General features: G+C 32.0%; 1 protein-coding gene across 1 annotated transcript; it reads left to right on the forward strand.

The window, feature by feature from the left end:
* The first annotated feature begins 15,363 nt into the window (after positions 1 to 15,363).
* LOC129305823 (probable pre-mRNA-splicing factor ATP-dependent RNA helicase DEAH5) lies at positions 15,364 to 19,501 on the forward strand. The gene is made up of 2 exons (XM_054945947.1): positions 15,364 to 18,745; positions 18,964 to 19,501. The coding sequence occupies exons 1-2, from the start codon at positions 15,591 to 15,593 to the stop codon at positions 19,355 to 19,357; spliced, it is 3,549 nt and encodes a 1,182-aa protein (XP_054801922.1). The 5' UTR covers positions 15,364 to 15,590; the 3' UTR covers positions 19,358 to 19,501.
* Positions 19,502 to 20,027: the final 526 nt, after the last annotated feature.

The raw sequence follows: 20,027 nt of genomic DNA on the forward strand, positions 1-20,027 counted from the left end.
AATGTTATTTTAAGTATAATTAGTTACAAAATCCTATGGTTTTAGTAGAAATAAACCCTTTAATAGAAATTATCTGTTATAGTTATGCATCGAAATCATTAAGCATGTTTGGCATGATTATTGTGAGATGGTGGGAGTTTACCTTAGTGTGTTATTGAAAACATTATTTGAAAACCCATATGGTACACTGGTACTATGAAGGCCCCTGTGCTCAATATTGTATTATATTGTTTAGAAGTCCTAGTATTATATATAGTAGATTGAGCATCAACACCCTTAGTAATCATGGATAAGAGGAGTCTGTGGTCCATAGTGGATGAAGGCGCTTTTGGCTAGGGCTGCCTCCTACCAATGGTGAGCTTGAGCTAGTCCAATCACATAAATTTGGTCTTATCAAGTTGTCAGCCCATATACTTAGTCAGAAGACATAAAAAGGGTATAAAGTGGCATGTGAATCATGCATATCATATTATAATTATATGTGTCAATAAATGATTTAATGCATGTTTATTATGCCACTTTACATACACATTATCTGTTCTCTAACACGAATAGTTTGATTAGATCATTTGATTACTGAGTCCTTGACTCATCTCATTGTTATATTTTACAAATGAAGGCTCCAATATAGGTTAAGGGAAGGAAGGTGCAATTGAGCATCGAGGGGATTGGCTAATATTTGTATATTCCCTCCTCCTTAGCTCAGTTTTGGAACAAATTATGATGCATATGCCCACTTAAGGAAAACATTTGTCATTTTATGCACACTTTGTATTGTGGGGTATTTCAGCCTAAAATGTTGTATTTGTGTTGTAATGGCTGTGAGAGATTGAGATACTAGTATAAGTGTTAGTTTTATGTTGATACAATGTTTATTTATGTTAAATATGGGGTTTTAGTAGCCAAATCTTGTTTGGATTATTCTTGTTGTGATTTGAATGTATGTATAGGCTGTTTATGACCATTTGATTTAGTTCAAGTGGTTTCACGGTTATTGGTATTTGGTTTGAGAGTTTGGATACCTTGATTGTTGTTTTAGAAAGAAAAGGTGTTATTTTGGATTTAGGTGTTTAAATTTTATTTGGTCTAGTATTTAGGTGAGACCGGTGCCAATAGCTAGGTGGATCTAAAAGCTACATTTAGACACTTGAATCTCTCAATTTGAATGTTCAACGACAAAATGGCGCTAAGAGCTACGTGTGGACATTTGGTCTAGTGGCTTTTTTCCCTACAATTTTAGCGGTGGGAATGGGTTGCTTTATGAATTTTAGGCAATGAAAGTGAGATGGAAAGGGGGTCTAATATTATAACATCCTAAAATTTTAAAAAGCATTAATTAAACTTAAAAAGGGGTAAAATTAATTAATCTAATTTCTAATTGGATTAATTAAAGTAACTGGATGGCCAATGGGTCTATTTGACCCTATATAGGGCTTAGAAAGGGACTAAAGAAGGCATTGGGCCACTTTAGGCCTAAAGTAATGGGCTTAAGTTAGGGTTCCTAGATAATACCATCTGTCACAGTAGATGCGTCAAATTTTAAAATTCGAGACATATGAACAAAAACTAAAACAAATAGAGAGTTGAGAGGGAAACTAAGAAAGAAGCATGGAGGCTCTACTAGGGTTTGGTTTGGACATTTATTAAAGGTTAGTTTGAGGTTTCAAATCACCAAGTAAGCTTCCTTTTCTCTTCTCCTTCCCATCTATGCATTTTTCCTCTAGTGTTTGGGCCTAGGGAGTTGTTGTTTGAATTTACGATTGAGTTCTACCCATTTCAATGACTTCAAAGAAGTTTAAGGGTATTGCTTTATATAACCTCTCCCAATATCCATATGATATTAGGAGAGGTTAATATAGTCACCACGTCAAACATGCTAAACTGTTCTTAATAAATCATTTATATAGCCCTTGGGACTCGAGACTTCATTTTCAAAATCATTCAAAATCATTTGAAATCCAATATAATAATTATTGCATAGCAGAAGATTAATACATGCATTCATCATTCTCAATTCGTAATTTGAAATTAAAGAAATAATGCTAGAAATTAGGCCGTGCGTCACAACATGCACTACATGCGCTGTGGCGTGTGACACTGAGCCATGAGCTCCTTTTTTGTACCATACACTATGACACACATGACAGATTTTTATTATCATATGACAATTGGTAGGGGTGAACTTTCAGTTACTCTATTTTCATATACGATGTCAGATCGAAGTGATTCAAACACTCACATGAATCTTAATTTATAAGCTACCTAATGAGATAAATTTGGACACGAACCAATGCTTCGATCAAAATTTAGACACTTGAGTGTAAAAAGGTTACTTTTTCTAAGAATTTTATGCACCAAATTGCTCAAATTTCACACTTTATCTCATTAAGCTATTTTGGGCCTAGAACTAAGTCTAAAAGGACCCAATGTAACATCTCAATATAAATTTTTTAGAGTTACTAAAAAATTAGGAAGAATGTTTGAAGGTAAATAAATTAATTATGAGATTTTTTTTACTTACTATATAATTTTTACGTTATGATTTGTTTTTACAAATTGGAAATGATGATGATGAGACAAACAAAAATATAATATACATATATATATATATATATATCTATATATATATGAAAAGAGGCAGTGGAGTATTAGAAAAAACAATATATAATATATATATATATATATATATATATATATATATATAATTATAGAGGAGAGGCAGTGGAAAGGGAATATATTAATTGTTGATTTTGCCTTTTTCTCACTCACACACACACTCTCACATGCACGAGAGAAAGAGAGAAAGAGAGAGAAGGAGAAGGAAAGAAGAGAACAAGGAATTGAGGTGATTTTGAGTTAGGATTTCATGCTAAAAAATATTCCTATTATCAAAATTTCTTTTATAAATATGTTCCTACTCGTTTAGAGCTTTATAATGATAGTAAAATTTTGATGAGTAGAGCAATTTTAAGGTTAACACTTATATTAAGTATTAACTTTTAACAACAGGAATTATAAATTAGTAGAAATAAATTAGTATTTAAATTTTATCAATTTATATTTTTTCTATTAACTGATTTAAGAGTTTAAAATTAAGGTTTTAACTATAAAATTTGTGATTTCTAATGTATAAGATATTTATATTAATTAAATTATGTTTTTCAGAATTAGATAAGTTAATTTAACTTAATTTTGGATTTTTATCGAAGGGATTTGGATTGGAAGGATATCGTTGTAAATTTGAGAAGTTTAATTAAATTTTATATTTAATTGATAAGTTTATATATATATATATATATATCTGCACATATATATCTAATGGTATTTATATCATTTGATATTGTAGATTAATTTGTTATTATGGCTAAGAAGTTCCCTACATGTCTGAATTAGTTGTAGCTTGAAAAAGAGGTAACATTGGAATATTCTTCCATATATTGAGATACTGATTTTTATTGTTATATATATGTAAATATACATTAATACTTGTGTTATTTTATTATGAAATGTAACATTTATTTTATGTGATGCAAAAGAAATAATAAGAATAGCTAGTAATGTGAGTTTGTTTGGGACGAATGATTGACTGTTTATGCCATGTGGTTTGCCTTTATTATGCACGTAGTGGTTGGCCTTTTACTTGTAGTTCCCAATATTTTTGACATTTTGGGATAATGAGCACCTCCTTTTAAAGGAAAGGAGTCCTATTCTGATGGTAATATACCTTTGATCAGGTATAACCATAATTCAAGCTCTAGTTAGCGGTAATAAGGGAGTTAGGAGTCCTAAGGGTGAGTTTGGGTAATATATACATCATGGTTTTAATTTAATATTGATTTAGAAATGGTTATATGATTGTGAATCATGTATTCCCTATTTTGTGTACTGTTGTGAAAGGGTTGTGAAATACATTAGTATATTTATGGATATGTTTGCGAATTGGTTTCAAAAAGCATGTTAATATATGTTAGAAATGTCCAACTATTACTGAGATTTTTGATCTCCCATGTTACCTCTTACTAATTTTCAGGTGAGTAGTTAGGTGGAGATACAAGAAAGGCACCGAAGAAGTGAGCTTTGGCTCCCTCATCTTGACTTGGCATGTGGTTTTTTGTTTATTTTGTAATTATAGCTGCCATGACCTTAAAACCCTATATAACTTTATTTCGAATAATTGTTGTAGGTTATTTGACTAGAACTGCTTAATCCTTTTGTTTGAGCTGGATAACTTTTAAGTATGTCAATCTTGACTGTGGTTTTCTATTAGGCCAAGCCCATTTATTTTGGATTATACATAGTAATGGCATAAAAAAATGTGTGTTTAGCAGGATTAATAATATCTATAAACTGTTGTTAAACCCTAGACTTGTTACAAATTATTTATTGGAGTTCATCTACTCTAAACCCAGTGATAATTGTTAGCCTCATTGTCATTTTGTTTTGGTAGGTACATTTTTTGAGAAAAATATTTATTTTTTTTAAAAGGGGAAAGGTTTCTTTTGAAAAAAAAAATTGATTTAAAAATAAGGTCCATTACACCTAACATACCTGATTGACCACAATACATAATATATATATATATATATATATGAATCAAAATTTGGCCATTTAACCACTCATTTTACAATGAGGGCTATTTTTCACAAGTTTATATACAAACATTCTTTGGCCAATCTCTCACAACTTTACCACAAATAATCAAAGTAGATATATTTACCATAAAATACAACATATATATATTGTAATCCTCGCCCTAAATTGGTTACATCCACAATTAGGCTAGAATTCACTGTTCCACCACATATATACATTTACAATCTAACTTTTAGCCCATCATCACATCTTTTACCACAAACAATGCACATTCACAACTACAAAGTTAAGAGTCATATGATCACCACATCTCACATTCACTAACATGCACATGAGTCTTATGACAACTTTTCATTTTATAAATATACAAGAGATGGGTTCATTACCCAAGCTTGGGAACTTAATGGCAATAGCACAACTATGCTAGTCTTATGTCTTTCCTTTTGCTTGGCTCACAACTTTGACTTGTAAAAATGTAACCACGAGGAAAGATAATAATCTTAGTAATAAAATAACTTGCTACTATAAACTATTATAGGTAACTATAAGCAAATATTATTTATATGCAGTCAAACATAGCATATAACATATATTTTCACCATAAATCACCACTAATAACATGATTGCTACCATCTAAATATCCGAATCACCCTAACTGATATCATAGACTCTCAATAGGCCAATACATACTTACTGACCTGAGTACACCTTTAGTGGTAGTATCACCTGGCAAAAGGTGTTCTGTCCTACTTTTAGACTACATTTTCGTTTACCACATAGTGATTGAAGTGTCGTTACTCCAACATTGCATCACATAGATGCTAAGGAGCTCAAGTCTTTAATATTGCACCCATATGGGCACTAAGAAGATTATATCTAACTTCACATCTTAATAAGCATCAAGGAGATGAAATTCTTTAACATCGCACCCCATCAGGTACTAAGAAGAATACGCTATATGATCTTTCACTATTTCTTCCTACGAGTGAACTCCCACCCTATATGATCATGCTTTTACACAAATTGCTTGTTTGTATCCAAATTCACATACATAAATACATACATACATATATATAAACATATAGGCACATAGTCATGTAATTTAATAAACTTATTTTTACTTGTTCATTTAAATGAAATTTATTTCTTATGACAATCATGCAGTGTCTCAACACATGCTCATTTTAAAACAAATTCTTGCATTAGTTATAATACTTTCAAATAGTTACAATAGATAGTCAAATATAATAAGTTATTTGATCGCCTCAACCCTTTCGTTACAAGAAAGGTTACCCGTAGATTTTACAACCACTAACCCTTTTCTACAAGCTTCCTTTCTCAACTTACACGCGGAGTATGCCAATCTACATGCAATTGACACTATTAGTCAATTAATCAAATTGACCAAAAGTTCTAATTATTACTCTAAATCTTCTTTAGCAATCCATTGACTTCCTATGTTCATTACCACTTACTTATCACTTTCTATCACTTTTAGTGATCTCATTTTACATTTTCTCAATTTTCACCCCATTTTACCATTGATTTAGGGCTAATTTAAGCTTATGGCTTAAAGTTTTATCGTTTAACCCCAAACAAATCATAAAGTCTTAGTTTAACTCCTCGAGAACCTTTTCATTGTTAAAGGGCAAGAAACAATTCCTTTAAATTTTCTCGATTCAATTTTTTTATAATTTATACTAAAAAAAATTATAGTAGAATTGAAGGTAAAAGCTGTATGAAACTTACCTAATAAGCTATTGATCATAAATGCTTTCCAAGCTTTCAAGAATTGATGCCCAAACAGCTAAATGGTCTCTCCCCTCTTCCTTTTATGTATTTTCCTTTCTTTCCCTTCTATTTTTAGGAGCTTTACACATACTTATCAACCAAGTTTTTGGTCCATATGGGACGGCACATGTAGCTTGTGTCGCGACGCATGAGTCAAAATGTTAAGTTATCATCCAAAATCCTAATCATTTACTAATTACTAATTCACCCCTAATTAGCAATTAGTTTAAGGATTAAAAAAATAGGATGTTATACTTTATGCTTTTAGTCATTGGGTTTTGTTAATGGTAGTAGTTAGAGTTGCTAACGATGGGTTAAGAGTTAATCCTAATGTTAATTAATTAATTTTAAGCTAATGAAGCTAACTAGCATTATTTATTAAGCTAAATGAAAATTAAATAAGTTAATAGAGGTGATTTTTGTAGTTGATTTTGTTTAATTACATTTAATGGGGTTTAAAACCTTAATTATAATTAAGGTTAACTAATGATGATTAGTTATTTATTTTGTCTGTTAATTATTAATTATAGATTGATTGTTTTGGAGCTTGTTGTGCTAGTTATGAAGATCCCTTGGAATTTAGAGTATACTCTTAGGGTAGTAATCTAATGGTGAAGGTAATCAAGAGTTAAATTCTTATAGATAATTGTTGTTTACAATTATGAGTTGTATGTTATTGATTGCAATGAATTTGATGATATGAACATACAAGCATGTTAATATTGATGATTGAAAATTATGTGGCTATGATTAGTTGAGTTACATGATTGAATTGTAATATGTGCTTAAGTAGATGATTGGTATTATGATAAATATGAGCATATGATTATGGCATGAGACTGAGTATTGATTATGTTTCTTGGCTTGATAGCATATGCTTGATTATGAAATAACTTAATCAACTTTATATTTATGACATGCCATTGAATAGCATAGATGGGTGGGAGTTCATCTAAGTGAGCAAAGCCAATATAGAAATTCCAAGTGGTGTAGCCTTTATTGAGATTTGTGCATGGTGGTTAGCATATTTTAATTATGTTTGTTTATGTCTCTTATCTCGTCAAAATGGCATATGTGAGCATGTTGCCTAAGATTACTGGTTTTCTATAGGGGATAATTAGCAGGGATGGAGATAGGGGGACTAACAGGGGCTATAACCCTTAAATTTTTCATTTTTTCTTAGAAAAATATAGGGGTTATATATTTTTAGCCCCATAAGTTAACACATTATAGAAGTCTTGAGACATTAAATTGAATTTTCTTTTTGATTATATAGTAGTTTTGTTTACATATTTATAGTTTAACCATTATAGTAGCTTGAAAATATAAGGATTAATGAGCAAACAGGACCTTAAATTCTTACTCAAAAATTGTCCTGGACTTTGAACTCTTAAAATATACAAAATAAATCTTAAACTTTTAAATTCATAGCAAAATAAACCTTAATAGTTAACTTTTTTAGCATTGTTATTGTCTACACAGGTATTATAATAGTCATGGTTAAATTCGTAGGAAAATAAACTCTGAACAGTACTTACGTGGATAATAAAAGCGTTAAAAAGTTAGCGATCAGGATATATTTTGCTATGAATTTAAAAGTTTAGGATTTATTTTGCATATTTTAAGAGTTCAAGGTCCAGGAAGATTTTCGAGCAATAGTTCAAAGTCCTATTTGCTCATTAACCTAAAATATAATTATCACATGATCCACTTATTTTCAACATGATAATATTACGGTTTCTCTTAAAGCATTGATATCATTTGATTTTTCTTTCATTTTATATTTGATGAAAGAAATTATCAAAATTATTTCTAACAAACTTTATAAAGCATTGCACTAAAAATTTTAAGATATATTGAAAGAAGAACATATCAATTGAAATAATTAAATAGTAAATTCAATAAGCAAGTAATAAAGTTTTTTTATATTGAACAAAATTTTAGATCCTAAGGATGTATTTAAATTATTTAATATTTATGGGAAAAATGAAATAGTTGCCAATTTAAAAATATTTTACATTGAGAAGGAAATTTTTAAAAATTTATTGCAAATATGATAATTTATTATTCTTATGTCATGAAAAATTAATGAGCAAAACTTAAAAAATAAAAATATATATTTATTTTTGTTATATACATATATATACGTTAAATTGAATATAAATATATGGGTTGAAATATTTATGTTATACTGAGATATATATATATATATATATTTAATTTTCTTTCGATTGTCATATACGCTTTATCATTTCAGCCCTCTCTAAGCAAAATTTTTTTAGCTCCACCCCTGATGGTGGGAGTTGGGCAACTATGACAAATTGATAATTCTAGAAGGAAAAATCTATAGTCTGAGAGTGAGGAGCAAATACCTTGGCATTGGCAGAGTAACCTTTTACAATTATAGGGCAGGCTTAATTTGGTTACACGAGTTAGTCCTATATGATTTAGGAGTCCATGAATTCAATTAGAAGATATAAGGAGAGGAAGAAGGATAAAATGCATATGATCAAGCATAATTGTTATCATTGAATTATATGTCATGTGATTAATGATTAATAATGTTATGATATATGTTGAGTGTCAATAGACTGTTAAATGTGAATCTTTATCTCACGTGCTTGTATTTTCTACATTTTATATACTTTAATTTATGCGCTTTGGTTATTGATATTTTATAATCTCACTCCCATTTGTTAATACTTTTTTAGGTGATGTTAAGTGTACAACTAGGGGGAAGCCGTGGAGACTAAAGATTTGTAACTTATTAAGTAAAGTCTCTAGTTACTTAGTATATTTTTATACTTTTTACTACTAACATTAGGGGTTGTGCTATTAGACTACATTTATCACTTGCATGTAGTCCTTATCGTTGGGCATTTTAGATGTTGGCCTCTTATGTTTTTGGAGTATGGTCAACCATGCAAATGTGTGTTAATGATTAATGATAATTATTATGATATGTAATATGTTTATGTGAATGGGTTTAATGCATGTGGAAAGTCTTTGAGATGGATGGTTTGAGGAGAGATACTTAGTCGTAGGGTTATGAATATAAATGCACATATTGTCATCAAGTATTTTAGGATCTTCTTTTGGTATCGGATTGAGAGGAGATTGGAGCTAATAGTTAGTGTATTTATTTATCTTTGCATAGGTGTTTCGATCACTCTAATTAGAGGTTTGACTTGAAAATTAGATGTTTCAAAAGTTAAAATTTTACCATTGTTATAATTGTTTAATGATTGGTGTGTGTTGTAGAGGATTGTTTAGTTGGCCGCGGTAGACATATCGTCTTGGATTTTCTGTGGCAAGTGGCCTTTGTGCCATAAACTGTGGCAAATAAATGCTTGGCTATGATGGGATGCACCTTTGTACCACAAGTCATAGCGGACAAGCACTTGGCCATAACAGATGTGCCAGTGTTAGTTGAAATGACTTTTCTACCCTTATTTTAATCCATTTTGAATGCTTAGCCTTTTTCCATGTTTCTACATCTAATTTTAAATACCTTTTGAGGGCCTTGATTGTAATTTTTACTTTTAAAATTATTTTGGGATCCTATTGTTTGAAATATTATCCAAGTTAATCTTTGAGATCTATTTTAACTATGGTCAATTCTACTTATCTTTGCTTAATTCCCTACTTAAATTAGTTGTTATGGTTGGGTTTAAATGTGGATAACAATGGAGGTCATTACGAATAGGGAAAATTGTTGAAAAATACTTCACCACAAATTTAATTGCCCATAAAGCCTTGAAAAGTTTTCCAAAATGAGGTCTTTTGGGAGCATAAATTTAATACCTCAAATGACCAAAGTGTCATAACCAAATCCTCTCCCCTCTCATCTATCAATCGTGATTTCCAACAGTGACTTGTCTGTGGCAAGGCTCAATATTCTATTTGTGTGTCCTAGCATCACGCATTTAAGGACTCCTCCTTACACTTTATCTTTGAGGATCAATTGTTTCAATTAGGTGCTTGAGTTCACTAATCTACTAATATTTGTGATGATGGATGCCATTGATTTCATCGTCGATCCTCTCAAGGACTTTGCCAAGGATAGTATTTGTCTTGTAAAGTAGTGCCACAAGCTTGATCATAAAGGTAAATATGCTCTTCCTTCCTTTCCTTGCCCTTCCTTTGCCTTTCCTATTTTTGTTAATATTTGGTCATCTTCAATTCATTGAATTTTTGGTGCAGAATTCACAAAAATAGGAACCTGTATAATTATTGGTTTCATTGTTATGGGGTTTATCCAAATCATTGACTCAAAGAGAGCATGAAGTTTATCAATTTTATTGTGAGCTTTGAATGTGAATATGGAAGAAGCTTATGATTCACTTCATGTAGGTGTTTTTCTTTGAACTTTTAATATTCTCTTAAGATTTATTGATATAGCAAGAATAATGCTAAATTTTCCTCGATAAACACATGTAAGCTTTTTGTAGATTTCATGTGTTGGATTGTAAAAGTTAACAATTGACATCATAAGCTCCTTACTTTTGTAGACAAAATTGGTATTTCTAGTCTAGATGCTAGATATTCATTCCCTGTTAATGAGGATAGACTATTGCCTTCACACCATTGTTATGGTTATTCAAGATATGAACTTCTACAAATAACTCTATATTTTACTTGTTCAAAAGTATGATTTTTTTTTATTTGTCTTTTTGTTATGATATTTCACATGCATGTCTTCAAGGACCTATGATTTGTAGATTATTAGTATAGATGAAGAATAAACTCTACATAGTAAACCGACATGTTGGTATTTACTTCATTGTTATATATTCTCAAGTGCGAAGGAAACTTATTGAAGCTTATCTGCTTGTTCTAGTTCTATGTAAAGATAATGTTGATCATAGTTCCATGCCTTTTTCTTCTCTTCTTTTCAATTAATTTTCCTTTTGTAGTATTTTGATTTTCTATTCTAGTATTCCTAGGTTTGAATTTCAGGTTCTACAAAATATAACTTATTGCTTTCTAATTGCAATAGCTTGTATGGATGAATTCTACATGAAAAATCATCAATGAGATGTAATAGCTTATATTAGATGGCAACATTAAAATGATAATTTATATCAAACATGCTCTTTAGAGTAAATATTTTGTTGAAAATTTATAAAGTTTCTAATGCATTTGGCATTACAAGACTTGGAGAAGACAAAAGCATTTCAAATTTGAGAGAATCAAGAGGTAAGAATAAAGTGGTAGAAGAAGGTGACAGTGTTGGAGAAGAAGGAGGCTATGATGAATAGATCAAGAGTATTATTAGGATGAGTCTTTTGTAAATGTTCCTGTCTATGAAATTGTTTTCATATGCAAAGGATATATGATTATTTGAATACACATTTAAAGATATAAAATTTCATCTTTTGTAACTCTTATTTGTCTACATATTCAATTTCTTACTTCAAGCGTTATTTTGCTTATAAGTAGAGGTGGGAAATGGATAGGCTTGGCCCATATGTACTTGACCCTTATCGGCCTAAGCCCATAAGAGGCTTGGCCTAGTTTTCAAAAAATTGTCTCATTTATGAAGCTTGGCCCTTATTCGAATGGCTCAGGACTGAGCCATAAGCCCTTTATTATTATTTTTTATTTTTTAAATTTTTTAAAAATTAAAAACTTCAATTTTAACATTCCATATATTTTTAAAATATAAATTATAATATTAAAAAATTTAAAATAAATAATAGAAAATCAAATCTTAAAGTATAAATATATATTTTAAAGTTTAAATTCAATTTAAAAATAAAAATATTTTATTTTTTGAGTTAAAATGAAAAAAAAAGCCTAAAGGGCCGCCGAGCCCGAGCCCTTTTTTCCAGAGTCTATCTGGGCTGGGCTTTAAAGCCTGTTTTCTCTAAAAAATGACATATTTTAAAGGCAAAACTCTTATAAAAATGAGCTTAAATGGGTGAGCGTTAAGCTTGACTTTTATTCCCGACTTTATTTATAAGTGAATATTTGTTGGTGTTTAATTATTTTGCTATATGAAATGTAAAATCAATTTACTTTAAAACTCAATGTAAAGTATAAAACATGAACCATGCATTATGCCAATATGAAGAAATAAATTTGTTCAGTGTATGAGTTGGTCAATGACTTTCTTTCATTTCTAACACTTTCTTTTCATAATATCAAAACAAATTTTCATGAAAAATGAGTAAATTTTCATAATATGTATTTGCATTTTCAAAATATCCTTTAGTGTTTTCATGAAAAAAGAGAAAATTTTTAGAATATCTATATGCATTTTCAAAATATCAATTTGTGTTTTCAAAATATCCATATGCATTTTTAAAATATTCATTTGCGTTTTTAAAATATGCATTTATGATATCCTAAAAATACAATATTGATACAATATTCAAACCCCAAGTTTTAAGTCATATTCAAATATACATTTTAAATATCCTGAAAATGTAATTTTTCTTTCATTTGTTTGAATAACTATTTTGGACATTTAGATATCACTTTAAAGAATTGTAAAAAGGCTTCCATTTATTCAAATATATGAAAGAAATTTGTATTTCATTGAAAATTAGCTACATGTCGAGGAAGAAAGATTGCATATGATTCCAAAAGTATCTAAGAAAGAAATTAACAAATGATATTCAAATATGCAAAAGTGTTATTCAAAGAAATTTACATTTGATTAAAGATTAGCTGCAGACTAAGGAGGAAAGGCTACATATGATTCCAAAAATATCCATAACAGAAATGATAAATCATCTTCGAATATGCAAAACTATTTTTTGAATAAGTGGAAGAAATTTACATTCCATTAAAGATAGGTCGCATATTGAGGAAAAAAGATTGCATATACTTTCAAAAATATCTATAAGGAAAATTAATGAGTGATATTCAAATATACAAAATTGTTATTCAAATATGTGGAAGAAATTTTCATTTTATTGAAAATCAATCACATAATGAGAAAGAAAGATTGTATATGTTTTCAAAAATATCCACAGGAAAAATTAATGAGTAATATTTGAATATTCAAAAGGGTTATTTGAATATGTGTAAGAAATTTGTATTTCATTGAAGATCGATTGCATATTAAGAAAGAAAGATTGCATAAGCTTCTAAAAATATCCATAAAAGAAATCAATGAGTGATATTTGAATATGCAAAAGTGTTATTCAAATGAATGAAAGTTTTTTTTTTGGCATGTAATTGAAGTTTAAATGTATATAGTGAAAGAATTATTGCATATGATTGAAGACTCTTACTTTTAGTATTCCAAAATGCTTTTAAGTTAAAAATTTTCATAATATCAAAAGATATTATTTGAATAAATGAAAGTTTTGTTACATATAATTGAAATTCAAATGCATATAACGAAAGAACATGTGGTCTATTTTGAGATATTAATATTGAGGGACCTTGCATTAAGTGTTGATATAAAATTATTGATAGCGAAAGACCTTACTTCACTTTTTCTTTTTTACAAGAAGGGCATTTATATCATTTAGCCTTTAGCAATTAACGCTAGCAAAGGACTTCATTCTCCAGAAGTTTCCAACTCTTTTTTAGCAATTAATTTGGTGGTGAGTTTTTTTTTATAACAATTTTCCCTTACAAATATCCTATTTGATAAAAAGGTTAAGTTGCCTTTATCCAAAAGGTAAATACAAGGTGAAAACTCTATTCAACAAGTCTAGCTCCTCTAAAAACTTAAAAGCTTCACAAGAATCATATATGTTCAATGAATAATAATTTAAGTGAAGTTTTCATAATGACTTTTGAGAATTTGAAAATGTTATATTTGATAATAATGGTTCAACTTTCATTGTATTTCTAGCAAATTTTGCCTTTTTTTGTAAAAGTGAGTGTGACCTTTGCCCTTTGGCAACAACAATCAACAAGCATAAGTTGTGGGTTAAGGCTGTGTTTTTAAGGATGAGGATATATTTGCAATTTCACATTATAAATATAATTATTGAATAAAATAAATTTAATACTTTTATGTGCATGTCAAACACATTTTTAAACTTCACTTTCACTTTTATTTTTACTTTCACTTCCACAAAAAATAATTCCCTAAGGTACTAGAAGGTTATTGCTTAAGAAATTAAAGATGAAAAATTTTAAGAGATACTTTTTCATTTCTTACTATAAAGCACCTTGTTACTTTCAACTACTTTATCGGAATCAAAAAGAGAGTTAAATTATTTAATATTGTTTAAAAATAGAATAAATTTTTAATTTTATCCTTACTTAAATAAAAATTCTTTAAATTTACATTACATTAATTCTCATAATTAATAAATTTAAATAAAAATAATATTAAAAATTAATTAAGTATCTTATATTAAAGATTAAAAAAAAATGCTTTTAGAAGGTACCCCAAAGAGAGGGAGTAGAAATTATGGACATTCAATATTTATACTACAATATTTATAAATTTATAAAATAAGTATAAATAAAAGCGATTTTCATCAACAAAATAGCGTTGAGACGCCGCCTTAGTGCCCGTTTGGTTTGCATCAAGAATCGATTTTTTAGGGTTTAATCGATTTTCAAAACAAAATTTGCCAAACAGCATAATAATGAGATAATCGATTAAACATGCTAAAATCGATTTTTTTGTTAATCTATTCATACCTGCTTCTGGTTTCCATTTTACCATATTAATAATAAATAATTTGTAAATAATTCATAATTGTGTTAAATAAAATTTAAGAAATTTATTAATATTAAATACAACTTTATTAATAATTTAATTTTAAAAATCAATGTATTTTATGATAATTTGCACAGTTGAAATTAATCTCAATATCCAAACAGTTTGCATCATAACATAATCAATTTTGATTAAAATCTATCACTTAATCAATTATTTTTATAATTTATTATACTCAACTGAAATCCAAACGGACCCTTAATTGATCAAAATCCAAAAATCAATGATCCTATTGGGATCGTTTTTTATTTTTATTTTATTTTGGATTTGGATAAAACGCGATCGTTGAGATCCAATTCGAACCGATTTGGAGGAGCCATTTTCTCTGCCCGCCGGACGATCCGCTTGCCGCCGCCTGTCGTCAATTTCGCCTGTTCGCCGATTTGATGCTTCTGCTGTGGCTATAAACTTCTTTCTTCTTTCTCTGTGCCTATCGTCACTTCTTCTTCTTCCCTTTGCTTCTCATCAAATCCTCTGGAAATTTAGGGTACGCAAGAAAATATTCCCTATGGCTATCGAGGAAGATGGACTGAAGAAGCTTGAGTACTTGTCTCTCGTTTCCAAGGTATGCACTGAGCTAGAATCCCACACCGGCACCGGCGATAAAGTCCTCGCTGAGTTTATTACAGAGTTGGGTCGGAATTCTGAGAATGTGGAGGAATTTGATGCCAAATTAAAGGAGAATGGAGCGGAGATGCCGGATTATTTTGTCAAAACACTTCTGACTATCATACATGCCATTCTTCCTCCCAGGCCCAAGTCGGAGAAGGAATCGAGTAAAGATAGCGCCGCCGATGGAAGCAATACCAAGTTTAAGGCCCTAGCCATTGCGGACGATAGGAATCGAGCAAAAGAACTCGAGAAGGAATTAGAGATGGAGGCTAGACAAAACCATGGAGAGAGGGAACGGGAAGACGAGGATAAATACAGAAGTAGAGACAGAGATAGGAGAGACAGGCGTAGGGATAGGTACGAAAGAGAGGAGAGGCATAGAGAAAGAGACAGAGACAGAGACTATGAATATGAGGATGAGAGAAGGGATTACCGAAGTAACGGAAGACATGGGGACAGACACGAGAGGCGTAGGAGAGATGGGCATGAAGAGAATCGATATGGAAAGGAGAACGGTGATGAAGATAGAGACAGGAAATCTCATAGAGATCGAAGGTACGGCTCTAATGAACCAGAATTGTATATGGTTTATAAAGGTAGAGTGTCAAGGGTTATGGATACAGGATGCTTTGTTCAGTTAGATGATTTTAGAGGAAAGGAGGGTTTAGTACACGTTTCCCAGATGGCAACACGAAGAATTAGTAATGCTAAGGACGTTGTGAAGAGGGACCAGGAGGTTTACGTGAAGCTAATATCAATTTCTGGTCAGAAGTTGAGTCTGTCAATGAGAGATGTTGATCAGCACACTGGGAAGGATCTTCTTCCTTTGAAGAAGAGCTCGGATGATGATGCTTTCCGAATGAATCCTCAAGATTCAAAGGAGGGACCAGTAACCAGGACAGGTCTTTCGGGGATAAAGATTGTGGAAGAGGATGATTATGTTGGTTCTTCACGCAGACCTTTAAAGAGAATGAGCTCTCCTGAGAAATGGGAAGCAAAGCAGTTAATTGCTTCAGGTGTTTTAAGTGTTACAGAGTATCCAACTTATGATGAGGAGGGAGATGGAGTGCTATACCAAGAGGAAGGAGCCGAAGAAGAACTTGAGATCGAAATGAATGAGGACGAACCTGCTTTTCTGCATGGGCAGAGTAGGTATTCAATGGACATGTCACCTGTTAAGATCTTCAAGAATCCTGAAGGTTCCCTAAGTCGTGCTGCTGCCCTACAGTCTGCACTTATAAAGGAGCGCAGAGAAGTACGAGAACAACAACAACGCACAATGCTTGATTCTATTCCGAAGGATCTCAATCGTCCTTGGGAAGACCCCATGCCAGAGTCAGGTGAACGACATCTGGCACAGGAGCTTAGGGGTGTTGGTTTATCAGCCTATGACATGCCTGAATGGAAGAAGGATGCTTATGGGAAGACCATCACTTTTGGACAAAGATCAAAGCTCTCCATTCAGGAACAGAGGCAGAGCCTACCAATCTACAAATTAAAGAAAGAGCTGATTCAAGCTGTGCATGACAATCAGGTTCTGGTGGTGATTGGTGAGACAGGTTCAGGTAAAACAACTCAAGTCACACAGTATCTCGCTGAAGCTGGTTACACTACAAGAGGTAAAATTGGATGCACTCAGCCTCGTAGGGTGGCTGCTATGTCAGTGGCAAAACGAGTTGCTGAAGAGTTTGGTTGTCGATTAGGTGAGGAAGTTGGTTATGCCATTCGATTTGAGGATTGCACTGGACCAGATACTGTGATCAAGTACATGACAGATGGCATGCTTCTTAGGGAAATATTGGTTGACGAGAGTCTGTCACAATATTCTGTTATAATGCTTGATGAAGCTCATGAAAGAACTATTCATACTGATGTTCTTTTTGGACTATTGAAGCAGCTGGTGAAACGTAGACCTGACTTGCGATTGATTGTCACATCAGCTACACTAGATGCTGAGAAATTTTCAGGGCATTTCTTTAACTGTAACATTTTTACAATTCCTGGGAGGACTTTTCCTGTGGAGATACTTTATACCAAGCAACCAGAAAGTGATTATTTAGATGCAGCCTTAATCACTGTCCTACAGATTCATTTGACGGAACCAGAAGGAGACGTCCTTCTCTTCTTGACTGGTCAAGAGGAAATTGATTTTGCATGTCAGTCTCTTTACGAGAGAATGAAAGGATTAGGTAAGAATGTTCCTGAATTGATTATTCTGCCTGTCTATAGCGCTCTTCCTAGTGAAATGCAGTCTAGGATATTTGATCCCGCGCCCCCAGGCAAAAGAAAAGTGGTTGTGGCAACTAATATTGCTGAGGCTTCTTTGACAATTGATGGTATTTTTTATGTAATTGACCCTGGATTTGCTAAGCAAAATGTATACAACCCAAAACAAGGACTTGATTCTTTGGTGATAACTCCAATTTCACAAGCATCAGCCAAACAAAGAGCTGGGCGTGCAGGGCGTACTGGGCCTGGTAAATGTTACCGCCTCTATACTGAGGCAGCATATAGAAATGAGATGTCTCCTACTACTATTCCAGAAATTCAAAGGATAAATCTTGGGACAACTACTCTTACGATGAAAGCTATGGGTATAAATGATCTTCTGTCCTTTGATTTTATGGATCCTCCTTCACCCCAGGCTCTCATTTCAGCCATGGAACAGCTGTATAGCCTTGGGGCACTGGATGAAGAGGGCCTTTTAACTAAATTAGGAAGGAAAATGGCAGAATTTCCTCTAGATCCACCATTGTCCAAGATGCTACTTGCCAGTGTGGACCTTGGTTGTAGTGATGAGATACTGACCATAATTGCCATGATTCAAACTGGCAATATTTTTTACAGGCCTAGGGAAAAACAAGCCCAAGCTGATCAGAAGAGGGCAAAGTTTTTCCAGCCTGAGGGTGACCATCTTACTCTACTTGCTGTGTATGAGGCTTGGAAAGCTAAAAATTTTTCTGGACCCTGGTGTTTTGAGAATTTTGTTCAATCTCGATCTTTGAGAAGGGCACAGGACGTCAGGAAACAGCTTCTCACCATTATGGATAAGTATGATATCTATCTATCTATCTATCTAATCTATCTTCCTAGATGATATCTTTGCTTGCTTTGCTGCTTCCACTTTTATCTATGTTCTATATTAATTTGCATGGCCAATTGTTTAGAGGCTCTCTCTGTTCATTTATGTACTTATTTTTCAGATTTTAAATTGCATTTTATATTGGTTTGATTAAGCTAGTTTCTGAAGCGTTGGCTCTATTTTTCAGGTACAAATTAGATGTTGTAAGTGCTGGAAAAAACTTCACTAAGATCAGGAAGGCTATTACTGCGGGATTTTTCTTTCATGCGGCTAGAAAGGACCCTCAAGAAGGTTACAGAACCCTCGTCGAGAACCAGCCTGTATATATTCATCCCAGTTCAGCTTTGTTCCAGAGACAGCCAGATTGGGTCATCTACCATGAGCTTGTGATGACAACAAAAGAATATATGCGTGAGGTCACTGTCATAGATCCCAAATGGCTAGTTGAATTGGCTCCAAGATTCTTCAAAGTGGCAGATCCTACAAAAATGAGCAAGCGGAAGAGACAAGAGCGTATAGAGCCACTTTATGACAGATACCATGAGCCAAACTCGTGGCGTTTGAGCAAACGCCGTGCTTGATTTATTTCTTTTCTTTTTCTTTCAGAAGCTATATCTAGGGTGCAATCTGATGCTGCATCTTGTTTAAAATGTAATTACATGATAATTTTGAATGTATTAGTAGGGAATCTTAGCTGGTAATGACATATTTTAGACTTTATTTCACTGATTGCTGGTTTTTAAGGCTCTTTGGCAGGAAAGATCTTGGGATGCACTTTTTTTTTTTGGTCATCGTGAATCTCATGATGGATCTTACGAGCATTGTAGCATTAGTATGTTCCAGCATTAGTTGAATGTGGTCATGATTCCGGAATGGCAGCGATTTGTTTTTAAGTTCTATGGTTTTGGCTGATGTGACCGTAACGAGAGTTGAAAATAATTTCTGTTGATGGTGAATAGGGTTATTGAATCATATCCATTACATAACATGTTGCACTTGCCACTGACTGTTGGAATTCTGATTGGAGATTGCTGCCTGTGCCATAGGCGTGCGACATGTTTTCTGATATTGAGGAATTTATGTGAGGCAGTTTTTACCTTGAAGGCTCACTGCATTATCTTGTTCGTGCCCTTATTATACGTGCCATATCTTGTTGGTTCAAAGTGTTGTAGTTAGAGGTTCAGAAACATTATTTTGTTCACTTCTGTTTTAAAATATAAAGGTAGAGATTTGTGATGGTCAGCATTTAAT

This window comes from Prosopis cineraria, unplaced genomic scaffold (assembly GCF_029017545.1).
Source record: "Prosopis cineraria cultivar Desert tree isolate PC_DT_omini unplaced genomic scaffold, ASM2901754v1 PC3, whole genome shotgun sequence".
NCBI classification, from domain to species: Eukaryota; Viridiplantae; Streptophyta; class Magnoliopsida; order Fabales; family Fabaceae; genus Prosopis; species Prosopis cineraria.